Below are 12,304 nucleotides of genomic sequence, written 5' to 3'. Positions count from 1 at the left end.
TGGTACTTGATCTGAAGGTGTTGATTGACATGACAGGTAAGACAACTGGTGGCCTGCTACCTCTGCAAGAGTCTCTCCTTGTCTTTGTGCTTCCCGTTTTTCTCTTGGGTTGTGAACTAGTGATCATGTGTCACAGGGGGAATAAATTCAGCTGCTTCATCAATTAAAAAACTCAATTTAAAAACACTTGAGTCTCCTGTGTTGGCTAACTGAAACTTCTCTCCTTGCAGCCTTGCAATTGCTCTCTAAAGGAGAGAGTAAGTAGGGAAGGCTACATTGACTTCTTCCATTAATTTTTATCCATTCGTCATGGTGGAGTCTGAGATAATGTCAGTCTTGGCTGACTGTGACCTGATGAAGTGGCTGAAGGGGTGTGAGACTAGGGGAGGGATACTGGGAACAGCTGCTATGCGAGAGGTCTCTCTGGACCTGCACCCCAAACCTTTCAGGTCCAAATAGGTGTGTTTGATCACTTAACTGGAGCCATTGGGTTAAACTGGTGTTACGGGGTAAGCCTGGCATGCCATCCAGAAAGAGAAGTCTGTGTTGGTAGGAGTCCTCTTTTTCTTTTCTGTTCTAGGTCATTCTCTCTAACCAGCCAAAAAGGATGACTGCAGGGACCCGAATTCAGTGTTAACAACAGTTATCCATCTTTCCATATTAATCCTCTATCTGGGCCTGCTGCTATTCTCAAAGTGATTAAAAACTTAAGGCAGGGAAAGGAACCTTCTTTTTGTAGTGTTTCTGTTGTTTTGTTGTTGTTTTTTTTTTTTTCCTGCATACAAGAATTACACAGCCTTATCTGATCACAATGCACAAATCAAATGTCCTCCTCACTGTTAAGACTGAGATTTTAGCCCTGAGTCTCCCAAGTAAGCACTTGACTTACTCTACCTTTGTTTATTTTTGCCTCGTTATAAAAGCAGGCTGTCAAAACACAACTCTTACCTTGCAACATCTTTGTCAAATACATATCAATGTTTTGAAATAGAGAAAGGTTTGTAGTAAAGGTTATGTTATGTTATGTTATACTTTTCTGTTAAATATAGATTTACATATATAAAGAGCACATGAGATAACTAGTAGTGGGTTTGGTTTGTTTTGTCTTTATAAAGAGAATTTGTTAAAAATAGGAAGTTGTAGTTTCTCCTCTTGCTGATGCAGAAATGAGTATGTTAATTGCCTTGTCAGCAGGTAGTACTGCCCTTAGGAATTCAAATGAACTTGCTTCATGTTTTCTCTGCTTTAGGAGAGAGTGTAAGTTTAATATATTGTTCCAAACACAGTTACAGTTTGATTTTCCTAGTATACAAGACCTGTATTGTCTGCTTCCCCCCTTGTTTTGCTGTTTCTAATGAGTTTATTGTATAAAGATTCTAGCTGCTTTTGACAAACAAGGTTTGCAGCAATCAATACACAAACTGTCCTTTAATCAATCTGAAGTTCCGGCTTCAGTGGGGACCCTATTCTGTCAGATTCTTGGGTAGACTGACCTGACACAGTAACAACCCTAGAATTACAGCCAGAGTTTGATCATCAGGAGAATTAACTCTCACAGCTTGGCTGGTTTTTTAAGCTGTTTAAAAGTTACTGTGCACCAGATGAGTGCAGCACTCTACAGGATTAGATCAATTGTGGGACAGAATTGTACTTTCAACTTTCATAAGATGATTTTTTTTCTTCTGTGCTATAGGTTTCTGCTGAGGTATTTAGGTAGGAGTTTAACTCTTTGGTGATTTGGGTAATTTGCTCCCAGCTGGGGTGACACTTCAGTTCTGCTTCTCCAAGTATGGATCAGAATCACTGTTTAAGCTTTTGCCTCAGCTCCCTGGAGAAGGCTGTGCTGCTTGCACTTGTTTATCTTGCGTGTTTGCTCCCTGTGGTGGCTGTATCCGTCATTGCACTGAATGTGAATTGAAATGTGGTTTCAACATAAAATGCACTGTGAGAAATAACTTGTGACACTGGAGTTACAGCACAGTATCTAGTTTATCCAAGTGATGGCATATGGGGAGAAGCTTGGAAGTTTGTTTTGCATTAGCCTTTCCTGGATTTATTCCTGAAAATGGGTCAGCATGCGCATCCATCAGTGAAGCCATGTAAAAGTTACCAATTTCTGTCACTTCATGGTACCTTTTATTAGCACTGCTTTTCATCAAAACCAGCTGTGTTGTGGATTGGTACTGGTACAATGAGATGGGTACCTTTCAACAGGGCAAAGTAATTATTTATAAATCAAAACTTAGCTCTTTTGTAACAACTTGATCACATAAAGAAATTTATGCAGGTTACCTTGTTTGTAGGGGAAGACAACTGATGGTATTTTAACATCATACATTATACCTTGAATCTAAGAAGTGTCTACTATTTCTCCTGACAATGACCTGCCAGTTAGAAAATACTTTTCAGATTTTCTTCTCCTTTTGCTTGTACCTATGAACTCTCCTGTTTCTTTATTAAATTCATCATGTAAACAGGGCTCAATTTGGCTTTATGTCTGATAGTCAAGTGTGAAAATACTGATTATTAATACATGCACAAGGAAACTCAAAAACTCAAAACTAGCAAAGGCATGGAAACTAGTTGTAGGTATCTTTCTGAAGGAAAGCAGGACAGTTTAGGAACAGCTATAAAATGTGTGTCCTTTTTCCTATGGGCAGGGGAATGTAGACAATCAGGTTGATGAAGAGAATAGTTGAGACATTTGTGTTAGAAGTTCTTGCTATTTTTAATTATTCACCCACATCCATGCCAACTCTGTCGGATTTTGTAGTTGTCTTTGGGGATGTAATAGTGAGATAAGCAAGAGTATTCTTCTCTTACCTCCTTTGCTTGATTATGAGAGCTTTTCTTATTTTATGCTAAGTACCACTTTCTATTGGAAAAATATCAAGCATCATGAAGTGTTTCTGTGGGTACAACAGTAAAACATAACAGCAGCTGTTGTTGGAGAAACCAAGGCTTGATTGATTATTGCTGATGATATCTGTTTGGCTTATCTGTGTTAGAGGTTCAGTAATACAGGTTAGTGAATTCATTGTGCAAATATACAGTGATTTGCCCAATTTTATTTGAAATAAATAAAATACTGCTTGGCAAATGGGAGCTCAGGAGCCTATTTCAGGTTTCATGTCTGGGGGGAACCTGACTACTACATAGCAGAATAGCAGAAGAATGGACTTTTGATCTTGTCTTTTTCAACATAAATAACTGTAGGATAAATTTTCACCGTTTATGGATTTTTCTTGTCTCCAGATGAAGACCAAAGTGGTGATTCCAAGTGAAGGTTGAGACCATGTTTTTTCACTGTAGGATGGTTTGGATTGAGAGGGACATTAAAGATCATCCAATTCCCTCTGCTGTGAGCAAGGATGCTACCCACTAGATCAGTTTGCCCAGCACCTGGTCCAACTTGGCCTTCAACACTTCCTGGGATGGAGCATCAAAAACTTCTCTGGGCAAGCTGGGCCAGTATCTCCCCACCCTCTCAGTAAAGAATTTCCTCCTAATATCTGATCTAAACCTACCTTCTTTCTGTTTTAAGGCAAATTACCCCTTGTTCTGTAACTCCATGCAGTTTAGAACATCTCCAGCTCTCTTAGAGGCCCTTTTTAGGAACTGTAAGGCTGCCCTAGGGTTTCCCTGGAGCCTTCTTTTCTGCAGGCTGAACAACTTTCTCAGCCTGTCTTTATCAGAGAGGTGCTCCAGCCTTCTGATCATCTTACAGATGTTAACTTTCTGTCCATCTTTAAGAAAGGCATGGGAAATGTTTTTACAGCCATGCTGAAAGCCTAACAAACCACCACCATTACAACGAAGGTGTTGCTTCTTTGCTACATTTTAGTACTATTTGCTTCTTTGCTACTTTGCAGTAGTATTTCTTAATGCTACGGAGACCCTCCAAGCAGGGCTCACTCCTGAGATACCCAGGTTATTTAAATTTATCATGGTACATGGATGGTCTCCTGGGCCTTGCTTCTTTTCTGAATTCCCTCCCTGCGCTTGCTCAGTTTTAATATGGGGTCTTTTGTTCTCCCATACAGGAGCAACTGCCTCTCTTTTCCAGCTGAGAAAGGGCAGGTATCTGGTTTGTTCTGCTGTCCTCAAAGCTCTTCTTTCAAGAGCATCTTTGGATCTTTTAATAAAAGTGAATTTGTGTTCTAAGGAATAGAAAAATCAGCATAAGCATACTTACATTAGTAATATGCACACCTGGGCAAAATCAGAAAGCTTTTGTGCTTTTCATTCTTCCCTTAATGAATGAGAGAGCTGTGGGTTTGGGTTAGATTCCTCCAAGGTTTGCAGTTTCTGACATTATTGTTCCCAGGTTAACTTGCTCCACTGGGATTTCCCCTTCCCTCTGCCCTCACACATGTGTGGGGAGGAAAGGTGAAAGGTAACTCTGACAACCTTTGGGAGCCCTGGAGAGTGCAAGATGAAGCATTCTGCTAGTCAGTCTCTAACTAGTCAGTTGGTGTAACTCTGGCATACATCTTTGCCAGGGAGTGACCCAGCTCAATGGGCAGCCATTCCAGCTGTACCAGCCCTGGTTTTGTCCAGGCATGGGACTGAGCTTTACCTCTGCTCTGGGTTTCAGCTCATTGTGGATTTCAGAACACCAGAGCAGAGAGCAGATAACCTCCATGCTTGCTGGTGATGTGCACTCAGATTGATGAGTAGTAGCAGGCAGAGGCATGATTTAATGCAATGCACTTTTTCTAAATGCAATGCTGAGATAAAATTGTTTCCTTTTTTAATTCACTCAGTGAAGTAACAGAAGATGAAAAGACAAAAAGGGAGAGCTCTCCATGTTGATAATTGTTCACTTTTTGCAAAGGAGAATTTCAGTATTAGTTTGTCTTTCTATAAGTAATTTTCTGAAACCCTGTTTCTGTGTGGTGAGAACAAGAAAATCTAAATGTTTCTGTTGATATCAGATCCATGTGAGCAGGTAATGTCTAGTTCTGTGGAAGAAAAAAGGCGTAGAATTGTGTCACCATGTCATCAAATGAGAAAGCAAATTGAGAGGCATTTAAGAAATAGGTGTGTTTTAGGTGCATTCTGAAGAATATTTTTCTAGTTTATCCTCAGAGTTTTTTTAGAAGAGTTGTAGATGTGACTGTGGAGTCAAAGAGAAGTTTCAATGGGAAACAAACAAAATAATGTGGGGTTTTGCTCCAGGCAGCCAGGGACAGTTTTGCCAGTTAAAGTTTTGGGTCGTTTCTGGGGCTAAAGCCACTCTGGTCTCTTCCCACACAGGTGGTGCTGGCTGTGACCCTCGCTGGTGTGTAGCTGCACCATTCCACAGTGCTCCTGGGGACATGGATGTGTGTAAGTGTGCTCCTGACAGTGGTCCTCAGAGTTATGAATGAAGCTGCAGTCTTGGCCTGTGGCTAAAGTTGTAAAAACTAGATGACCTTTGAGAATTAAAGTTGATGCTGTGTTTAAATATGCTTTGTAAAGCATTCAGAAGACTTGCTTTTGGAGCAGAAAGGTGCTTTGATGGTGCTGGTGGTGGTTGGATGCAGTTCTGTACACTTAGATTCTCTCCCAGCTTCTTGCTTGTGAGTGCCTTTCACCTGAAGGATGAGGGACTGACAAGTACTTCAGAGGTCCTGAGACTTTGCTTCTTTTTGTGTCTTTTTTTGTGCTGACAGTATAGTAACTAATGCAAAACTCATTGAGACCAAATTGTTGTCAAGACTAGAAGAGGTGGTGTCTGCTACAGCCTGCAGTATTTGTGCCTTAGTCACTCTCTGAATGTTACGTGGAGCAGGAGTCACGGTGTCATTGTCATGGCTGCATCCACAGGCATGGTGCTTGTGAAAGGAGAGCAAAGACCCAGAGGACATGTGAAGGGGAGCATCCTCACGAGCCCAAGCTAGTGCCACAATAGAAAAGACTCTGGTTCAACCTTTGTTAATAGTAAATAGCCTTTAGATGATCTTAATGACAGATCAAATGTTTTATTTTGAATGCCTTCTGGATCCTTTTGAGGACAGTGATACATGCACTGATAAAGGCTAGTGAAGCCTTTCCCTCCTGAGGAGAGGAGTGATGACTCTTAGTGATGTTACAGATGGTTGTCAGAGAAGATGGGAGACCAACTGAATGAGACAGGCATTCAGGAATTAATTTATTGCAAGTTTGTTGAGAAATGAATTAAAGAGGGAGTAAAAGTGAAACACCCTATGGAGTATGGTTTGTGAAGTGATGAACAACAGGCAAGAAGTTGTGTGAAAATGTTCTGTGGAGGAGGTGACACACACAAAACAGAAGATGTTTTTACTCTTTGGTAGTGACACAACCTAAGTAGTTGCTGATCTAATTACTATAAGTTCTAGCTGTTTATTCTTGCTTGTCTTGCAGCACCCCTGGGGATCTGTATCATTTGAGAGCAAGGAGGGAGGAGGAATGAACTGAAAAAAGAGAATGTATTTCACAGGATTTTTTTTTTAAGAATTTTGATGGAGAATGCCAGGATATTGCTGGCACAAATCAGGGATCCAAACTGATGAAGTTAATGTGAAAACCAGAAATGCCTTAAAGGCAGGTGCAAAATGTGTAGTAAAAGTTTGAACTGGCTTTGGTTTGCACTTCTTGAATCATGTCTACTTTGATTTCATTTGGTTATTACCTGCCATTGTGGAGTTCTGAATCGTGGTGATTCCTTCAAGTATTTTCCACAAACTAGTACTGTTTTTTGAAAGAAAATAAATTGATAATGACACACTTTCCAAATGTACAAGAAAAGTAATTCTTCGCTGCTTTGTAACTTACCAGTGAAAAAGGAAGAAATGTTTCTAGTGAACTAGAAAGGAATAGGAGAAAGGAATAGGATTTTGCTTATAAGTAAAGGGAATTTTAATCCAGTTGTTTCTTTACCTAGAGTATGAAAGTCCTCTAGACTATACTGTCCCTTCCCTTGCATCTGCACATTTCCAGAATATTTTTTTTAATGCATAACTTCCTTGGTCATTTACAGGGAACAATGTGGCACACTGGTAGAAGTTAAATTTCTCTACAGAAGTGTGTATTTGGCATGGCTGCATTCACTTTCAGCTTTAAGAACTAAGAGTAAATGTGCATCTCTGAACTAAGAGAGAAGTTTCAGTTAGAAAATGCTTGTTTGTAGATATGTGTTATAAAATAGAATGGCCCCTTACTTAAGGAATATAGCTGCAATACAGCCGCACAAGTACAGCCTGCAAATGTCACATTACATCCAGCCTGGGGCAGGCCAGATGACAGGTATAAATCTGGTCTAGTTTGAACTTTGCTTTCTGTGCAAAATCTGAAACAAAGATTTCCTTTGAAAGAAGACTCAGGGTGTGGAAATGATTTTCTGACTTAAAGTATCTTGCCTTCTGTTTTCTGTTGGTGGTATCACTGCTTTCTTGGGCAGTAAGTAAATCAGGGTAGAGTCCATGTATGTGTCCTGTCTCTGTTCCCCCCACTCTTTCTCCTCCCTACCACCCGCCAATAAAAACACTTTTCAAATGAAATGTCAGGAATTGGCAGGAGGAGGCACATACTGTTCTCCTGATAATTTAAATGTTGCCTTTCTGTAGGATGAAAGGAGCTGGAGCCTGCTTTCTCCTTCTGAATTGTAAGCAGAGTGTCCCCTCCTGAGATGCTTTACAGAAGTGAAGCACAACTGAGTAAAAGAGCTGGATGCTGCCTGACATTTAACACTGCTGCAGCTCAGCTGCTCTTAGACATATGAGCCCTTCCTCATGCTGTGAAAGTACACCATGCTGTTCTGTATACTGAGGGTTCTAAAGTTCTTAATGCACAGTGGTTTTCTTAAAACTTGGGGGTTTGACATTGTGAGTAGCTGATATTGAAGGGATAAGACTCTGCAAAACAAAAAGAAAATGAAGGAAAATAATAAAACTAGTTATTTGTACCAGTGTCATAACAGATTTTTTTACTTTGTTTTTCCTTTCTGATTCTGTAGCATGTACCTGAGTTCATGGCAGCAGGTAGCCTGACAGGCTACCTCTAAAGCTATACTTCCATCAATTGCTGATGTTCGTGCACAAAGATGGACTGTTTTGGTAGGACAAGGCTCCTTTGAAGTTACTGCTAATAAGCAAGCCAGCTCTGTTCACTTCAATCCCATTCAAAATACAGGAAAAGGCTCAGTCTTTGCCAAATTTGAAAAGCTGAAACTATTACAGAGGTTAAAATTATTTATTTCAAGTGGGTGTAAAACATATTTTCAAAATAAACACTGAAACCACACCTGACTCTTACCACATATATTAATCATATTCTGTGTGCGCATGAAGTACAGAAAATGTTGAGCTTTGTATTCCTTGGTTTTATAAATGCAGGTTTGTTCTAACTAGCATTTAATATAAGCAATGCCTTAGTACTGTCAGATACAATGCATCTTCTCATTATGTAGTGCTGCTCCATTGTAGCTTAGTTTACTCCTGGCAAAAAGATATGGCTCTTTTAATACCTCCCTAATGCTTAACTTTGTTTTTTTTTAATGATGTAGTCATAGGTGGGATTAATTTTACTCTTCGATTCTAAAGTGTACCTATACTTGCGTAAACAAAAGCTGATGCTAATCCTAGTGCAACAGCTTTTTGTGTTTCTGTAACAAATTATTCTCTTAGTTGAGCATGCTTGTGTTCTGTGGTGCTGTACTGATTGTTGTCTGCTTTTTAAGTACATACTTGGTTTCAATTTTACATGCTGCTGCAGGTGAGTCAGTGTCTTACAGGTATAAAATGCTGGCATTCCCCAGCATGTAGTATGTGAGGTTTGGGGGATTTTTTTGTTGGTTTTTTTATGTCAGTGAGTACATACTCCTCCTGTACCCGTCTGTGTAAAAGCCAAACTGAGCCTGGCACTGTTTGCATGTGGCAGAGCTCTGCGCACCTTTTAGAGCTGTAAATTAAATGTGAGGAATTTCCCTCCTAAGAATGGGTGTATTACTGGGGAGTTGCCTCTCCTCCGTACTGCAGACAGATTTGCCTCCATCCTGACCTGCCTGTGCCATGAGCCAAGGCTTCTCAGGGCACCAAGGCTTGCTGGGGTGTTCTCCGCTTTGGTCTGAGACTCACTGCCACCATCCACACCCTGCATTTCTGTCTCTAACATATACCTAATCTCTTTTCTCTCCTAAGTTTTAGCTACGTTGCTGAGAGAACAGAAGTGGTACAGTAGGATTTTTTTTTTAATCAGTATAAACCTTGCATTTGATACCATGTTGTAATGACTCTTCTAATCCTCTGATTCCTGACTGAGCTATCATTCAGTAGAGTTCATGTGGCGCAGTTGCTGAAGCAACAATGACAGGGTTGTGTTGTGTTGCTTTTTAGGGTTTTGACCTCCTTTTTTAGTTTAAATACTGCATTAGTGGAGTCCTTGTGTCTTCTGGTACCACTATGCAGCAACGAGATCTGTATCCAGATCTGAGGTGTTTCTGTCTTATTTACTGTGTTGTTCAGCAGGTTTCTCTAATTGAGGATGTTAAAGAATAAGCAGTGTGGGGAAATCAAACTTGCCAACCTTCAAATAGTAATTCCTGGAAAGAGATGCTGGTTGCACCCTTTGTCTCTTCGTGGAGATACTCTATAAGGAAGGAATTGAATTGGTGGTCAGCTGCACTTGTGCAGTGAAAGCTCACTCATTCAAAATCACTTGGGGCGGACACAAACATGGTCTAGCTGGGTCATTGCAGACTCTCAGGATCCAGCAGGGTTTATTAACTTGGGCTCACTGCCAAGCAAATGCAACTGTGGTGCTCCCAGAGCAAGTAGGATCTGCTGTTTTGGCATGGAGTCCAAGCAATCAAAGCCTGCCAAGTGTGAAGGGTGCAGGGCTGGGTCCAGTGTGGTTCTTGGATCCAGGAGCTCTAGAAACACATTGCGGATTTCTGACCATATGGATCAGTTTGGGACCATCAGGACTCATTAGATCAGCAACAGTTTCTGCCCTGTTAACCTCAAACTTGTTTGTTTGTCTGATTTTAGTTTGGTTTTTATTAAGGTTTTTTAATGTTGTTAGGGTGCATGTTTTTTAAAACCTTCAACTCATGCGTTCTGGGGAAATGTATTAGCTTGATCAGCCCCAAATTCAATTAAAACTTTCTGCATGTGCAGTATGGCGTGTAAGGAGCTTCTTGAAAGCAGACTGCAGAGGCACTGAGTGTACTGAACAGGAACCAGCTCAAGGTTCTGGAGTCAGAGCTGCTGATCTTAAATTGACTTTTTTTCCCTGTGTTGTGATTCCCAGGTCTTTTTGCAGTGAATCAGTATGCCAATGTTTCTGTTGTCTGCTTTCTCACAGCCTTTGTGAGCCACGACTGGTGCACTCACCATTACACCCAAAGTATGAAATGGACATAGTTAGTTAGGACTTGTGTTTGGTTTTGTGGTGTATGTAGCAATGGTACATACACTGAGAGAGTATGTTTAATAATTGCACTTGCCAGGGTAATTAACTTTTCTGTTTGGATTTGAAAATGCTCTCTGGAAAAATTGCAGTGTGCTCGGAGTAGCTCCATCAAGCACAAATGAAATAATCTGAAGACAGAATGCTGAGTAGTCCCTGAATTGTTACAGTATTTGAAGTTAATTTTCCTCACAAAATTCACCAATGCTCCCTTAACTTTTCCAGGCAAAAGGTCATACAGCTCTTTTTTTTTTTGTTGTTCCTATGTAGGTGCAGCTGGGACAAGCGGATATAAAATGCCCCATCACAGAGTGCAGCGAACACCTGGATGAAACAACTGTGCTCTATAACCTGCCCCATGACGACATCATCAAGTATAAATACTTCCTGGAACTCAGCCGCATTGACTCCAGCACCAAGCCATGCCCTCAGTGCAAGCACTTTACAACCTTCCGGAGGAGAGGCCACATTCCTACCCCTGCCAAATTGGAGAACAAATACAAAGTGAGCATGCTTGCCGGGGCTGTGGGTTAGATGGCACTGCAAAAGTAGGACAGCATTTGGTGAGCATTAAATGAACTTTTTTGTTTCACTGGAGCTGTGTGCAAGCTGTGGTTAGGAATTTGAACCCATAGTAGTACATCACTGATTAAGTATTAATTGACTTTTAACAGTTCAAGCAGCTGAGCTTTTCAGCCTGTATTTTTTTTTTTGGTAGGTGGCATAATTTTGTCCTGATATACATTTTAATTTAAGGGGTGTTTTCTTTCTGACATGCAAACAATATGGTCACAGTCAGAAGAGGCTGGAAATGGGGAGTTACCACTACAACTGATAATTTTAGACACACAACTTATAAGTTTTCCCTGAAACTCTGGGTGAGTGAATTCTGGGCATCTATGATGTTAGGCTGTTGGCTTTGCTTCTTCCTTAGTAACAGAGCTGTTGGCTGTCCTGCTTGTTGGTTCTGATTTCTTCACTCCCTTACCAGAGATTATACATTACTGTAGTCTCATCATTCACAATGCAGAATTTGGAGAAATAGAGGGGGCGGGAAAAGCCATTTCTGCAGCATTTCTTTTCATAGAAGAGTTGCTTATACTGTGACTTTAATCAAAGATAAAAAGGAAGAATTTGGAATAAGCTTTGAGCTGCTTAAAGTCCATCTGAGTTCCAGAAGGCAACCGTGGTCTGCAGCACCATGTTCTGTGATAGTTTTCTATCCGGTTATTAGATTTGTTGTGGTTAATTTCATGATTGAGCTGGCCTTTCCTGGACAAACCAGTTCTCCTCAGAAGGAATTTAGATGACTGTTTAGATAGCCCTAATTACGCAGCATAAGATTCAGCCCAGTATGAAGATTAAAAGGTGGAAGGTTGTGTATTCATTGGAGTTGAAAAGTTGGTAAAGCTAATTCTAAGTTATGAGCTACTTGTTTATATCTGTATAGGGCATGAATTGCATGCCATGCTCTGTTGGACTCTGTTTTCAAATTTTTGTCATCTTACATTGAGGTGAAAAAAATCTGAAACTGCAAGTAAAATTCCTTCTGCCCGAAGCTATTCTCCTTCACCCTTCTGCTTCATCATCAGCACCCATCAGATGTAACCCAGGGTAGATCAGAGCTTGTAATGCTTTGGCAGGCTCTTCTCTTAAGGTGTCAGGGGCTGTTAGTGTCCCACAAGTGTGGGTCATTGGTGGTGCAGCTGTTGTATCACAGGCCTGCCAGATCTGAGAACATTCCTTTTATGAGTTAAAATGCTACAGTTAAAATGTTCCCAACTGCCCTACAAACCACAATGGGAAAGAATGGGAGACTGTGTGATGCATAGTGCAAGCCAGGAGCAGTTCACTGGTCATGCGGTGGTTCAGTGTGTATAGAGCTGTGATC

The 12,304-nt window shown here is 40.7% G+C and overlaps 1 protein-coding gene across 1 annotated transcript in view; it reads left to right on the top strand.

Moving 5' to 3' along the window:
- RNF217 (ring finger protein 217) overlaps positions 1-12,304 on the top strand; it is a 63,888-nt gene that overhangs the window by 20,832 nt on the left and 30,752 nt on the right. Inside the window, exon 2 of the mRNA XM_059468108.1 lies at positions 10,684-10,917. Within this exon, the coding sequence (XP_059324091.1) occupies positions 10,684-10,917 (234 nt within the window). The remainder of the gene's footprint in view (positions 1-10,683; positions 10,918-12,304) is intronic.

The sequence above is a fragment of the Ammospiza nelsoni genome, chromosome 3, assembly GCF_027579445.1.
Source record: "Ammospiza nelsoni isolate bAmmNel1 chromosome 3, bAmmNel1.pri, whole genome shotgun sequence".
In the NCBI taxonomy this organism is placed as follows: domain Eukaryota; kingdom Metazoa; phylum Chordata; class Aves; order Passeriformes; family Passerellidae; genus Ammospiza; species Ammospiza nelsoni.
This window is presented reverse-complemented; position numbering and strand designations above follow the sequence as displayed.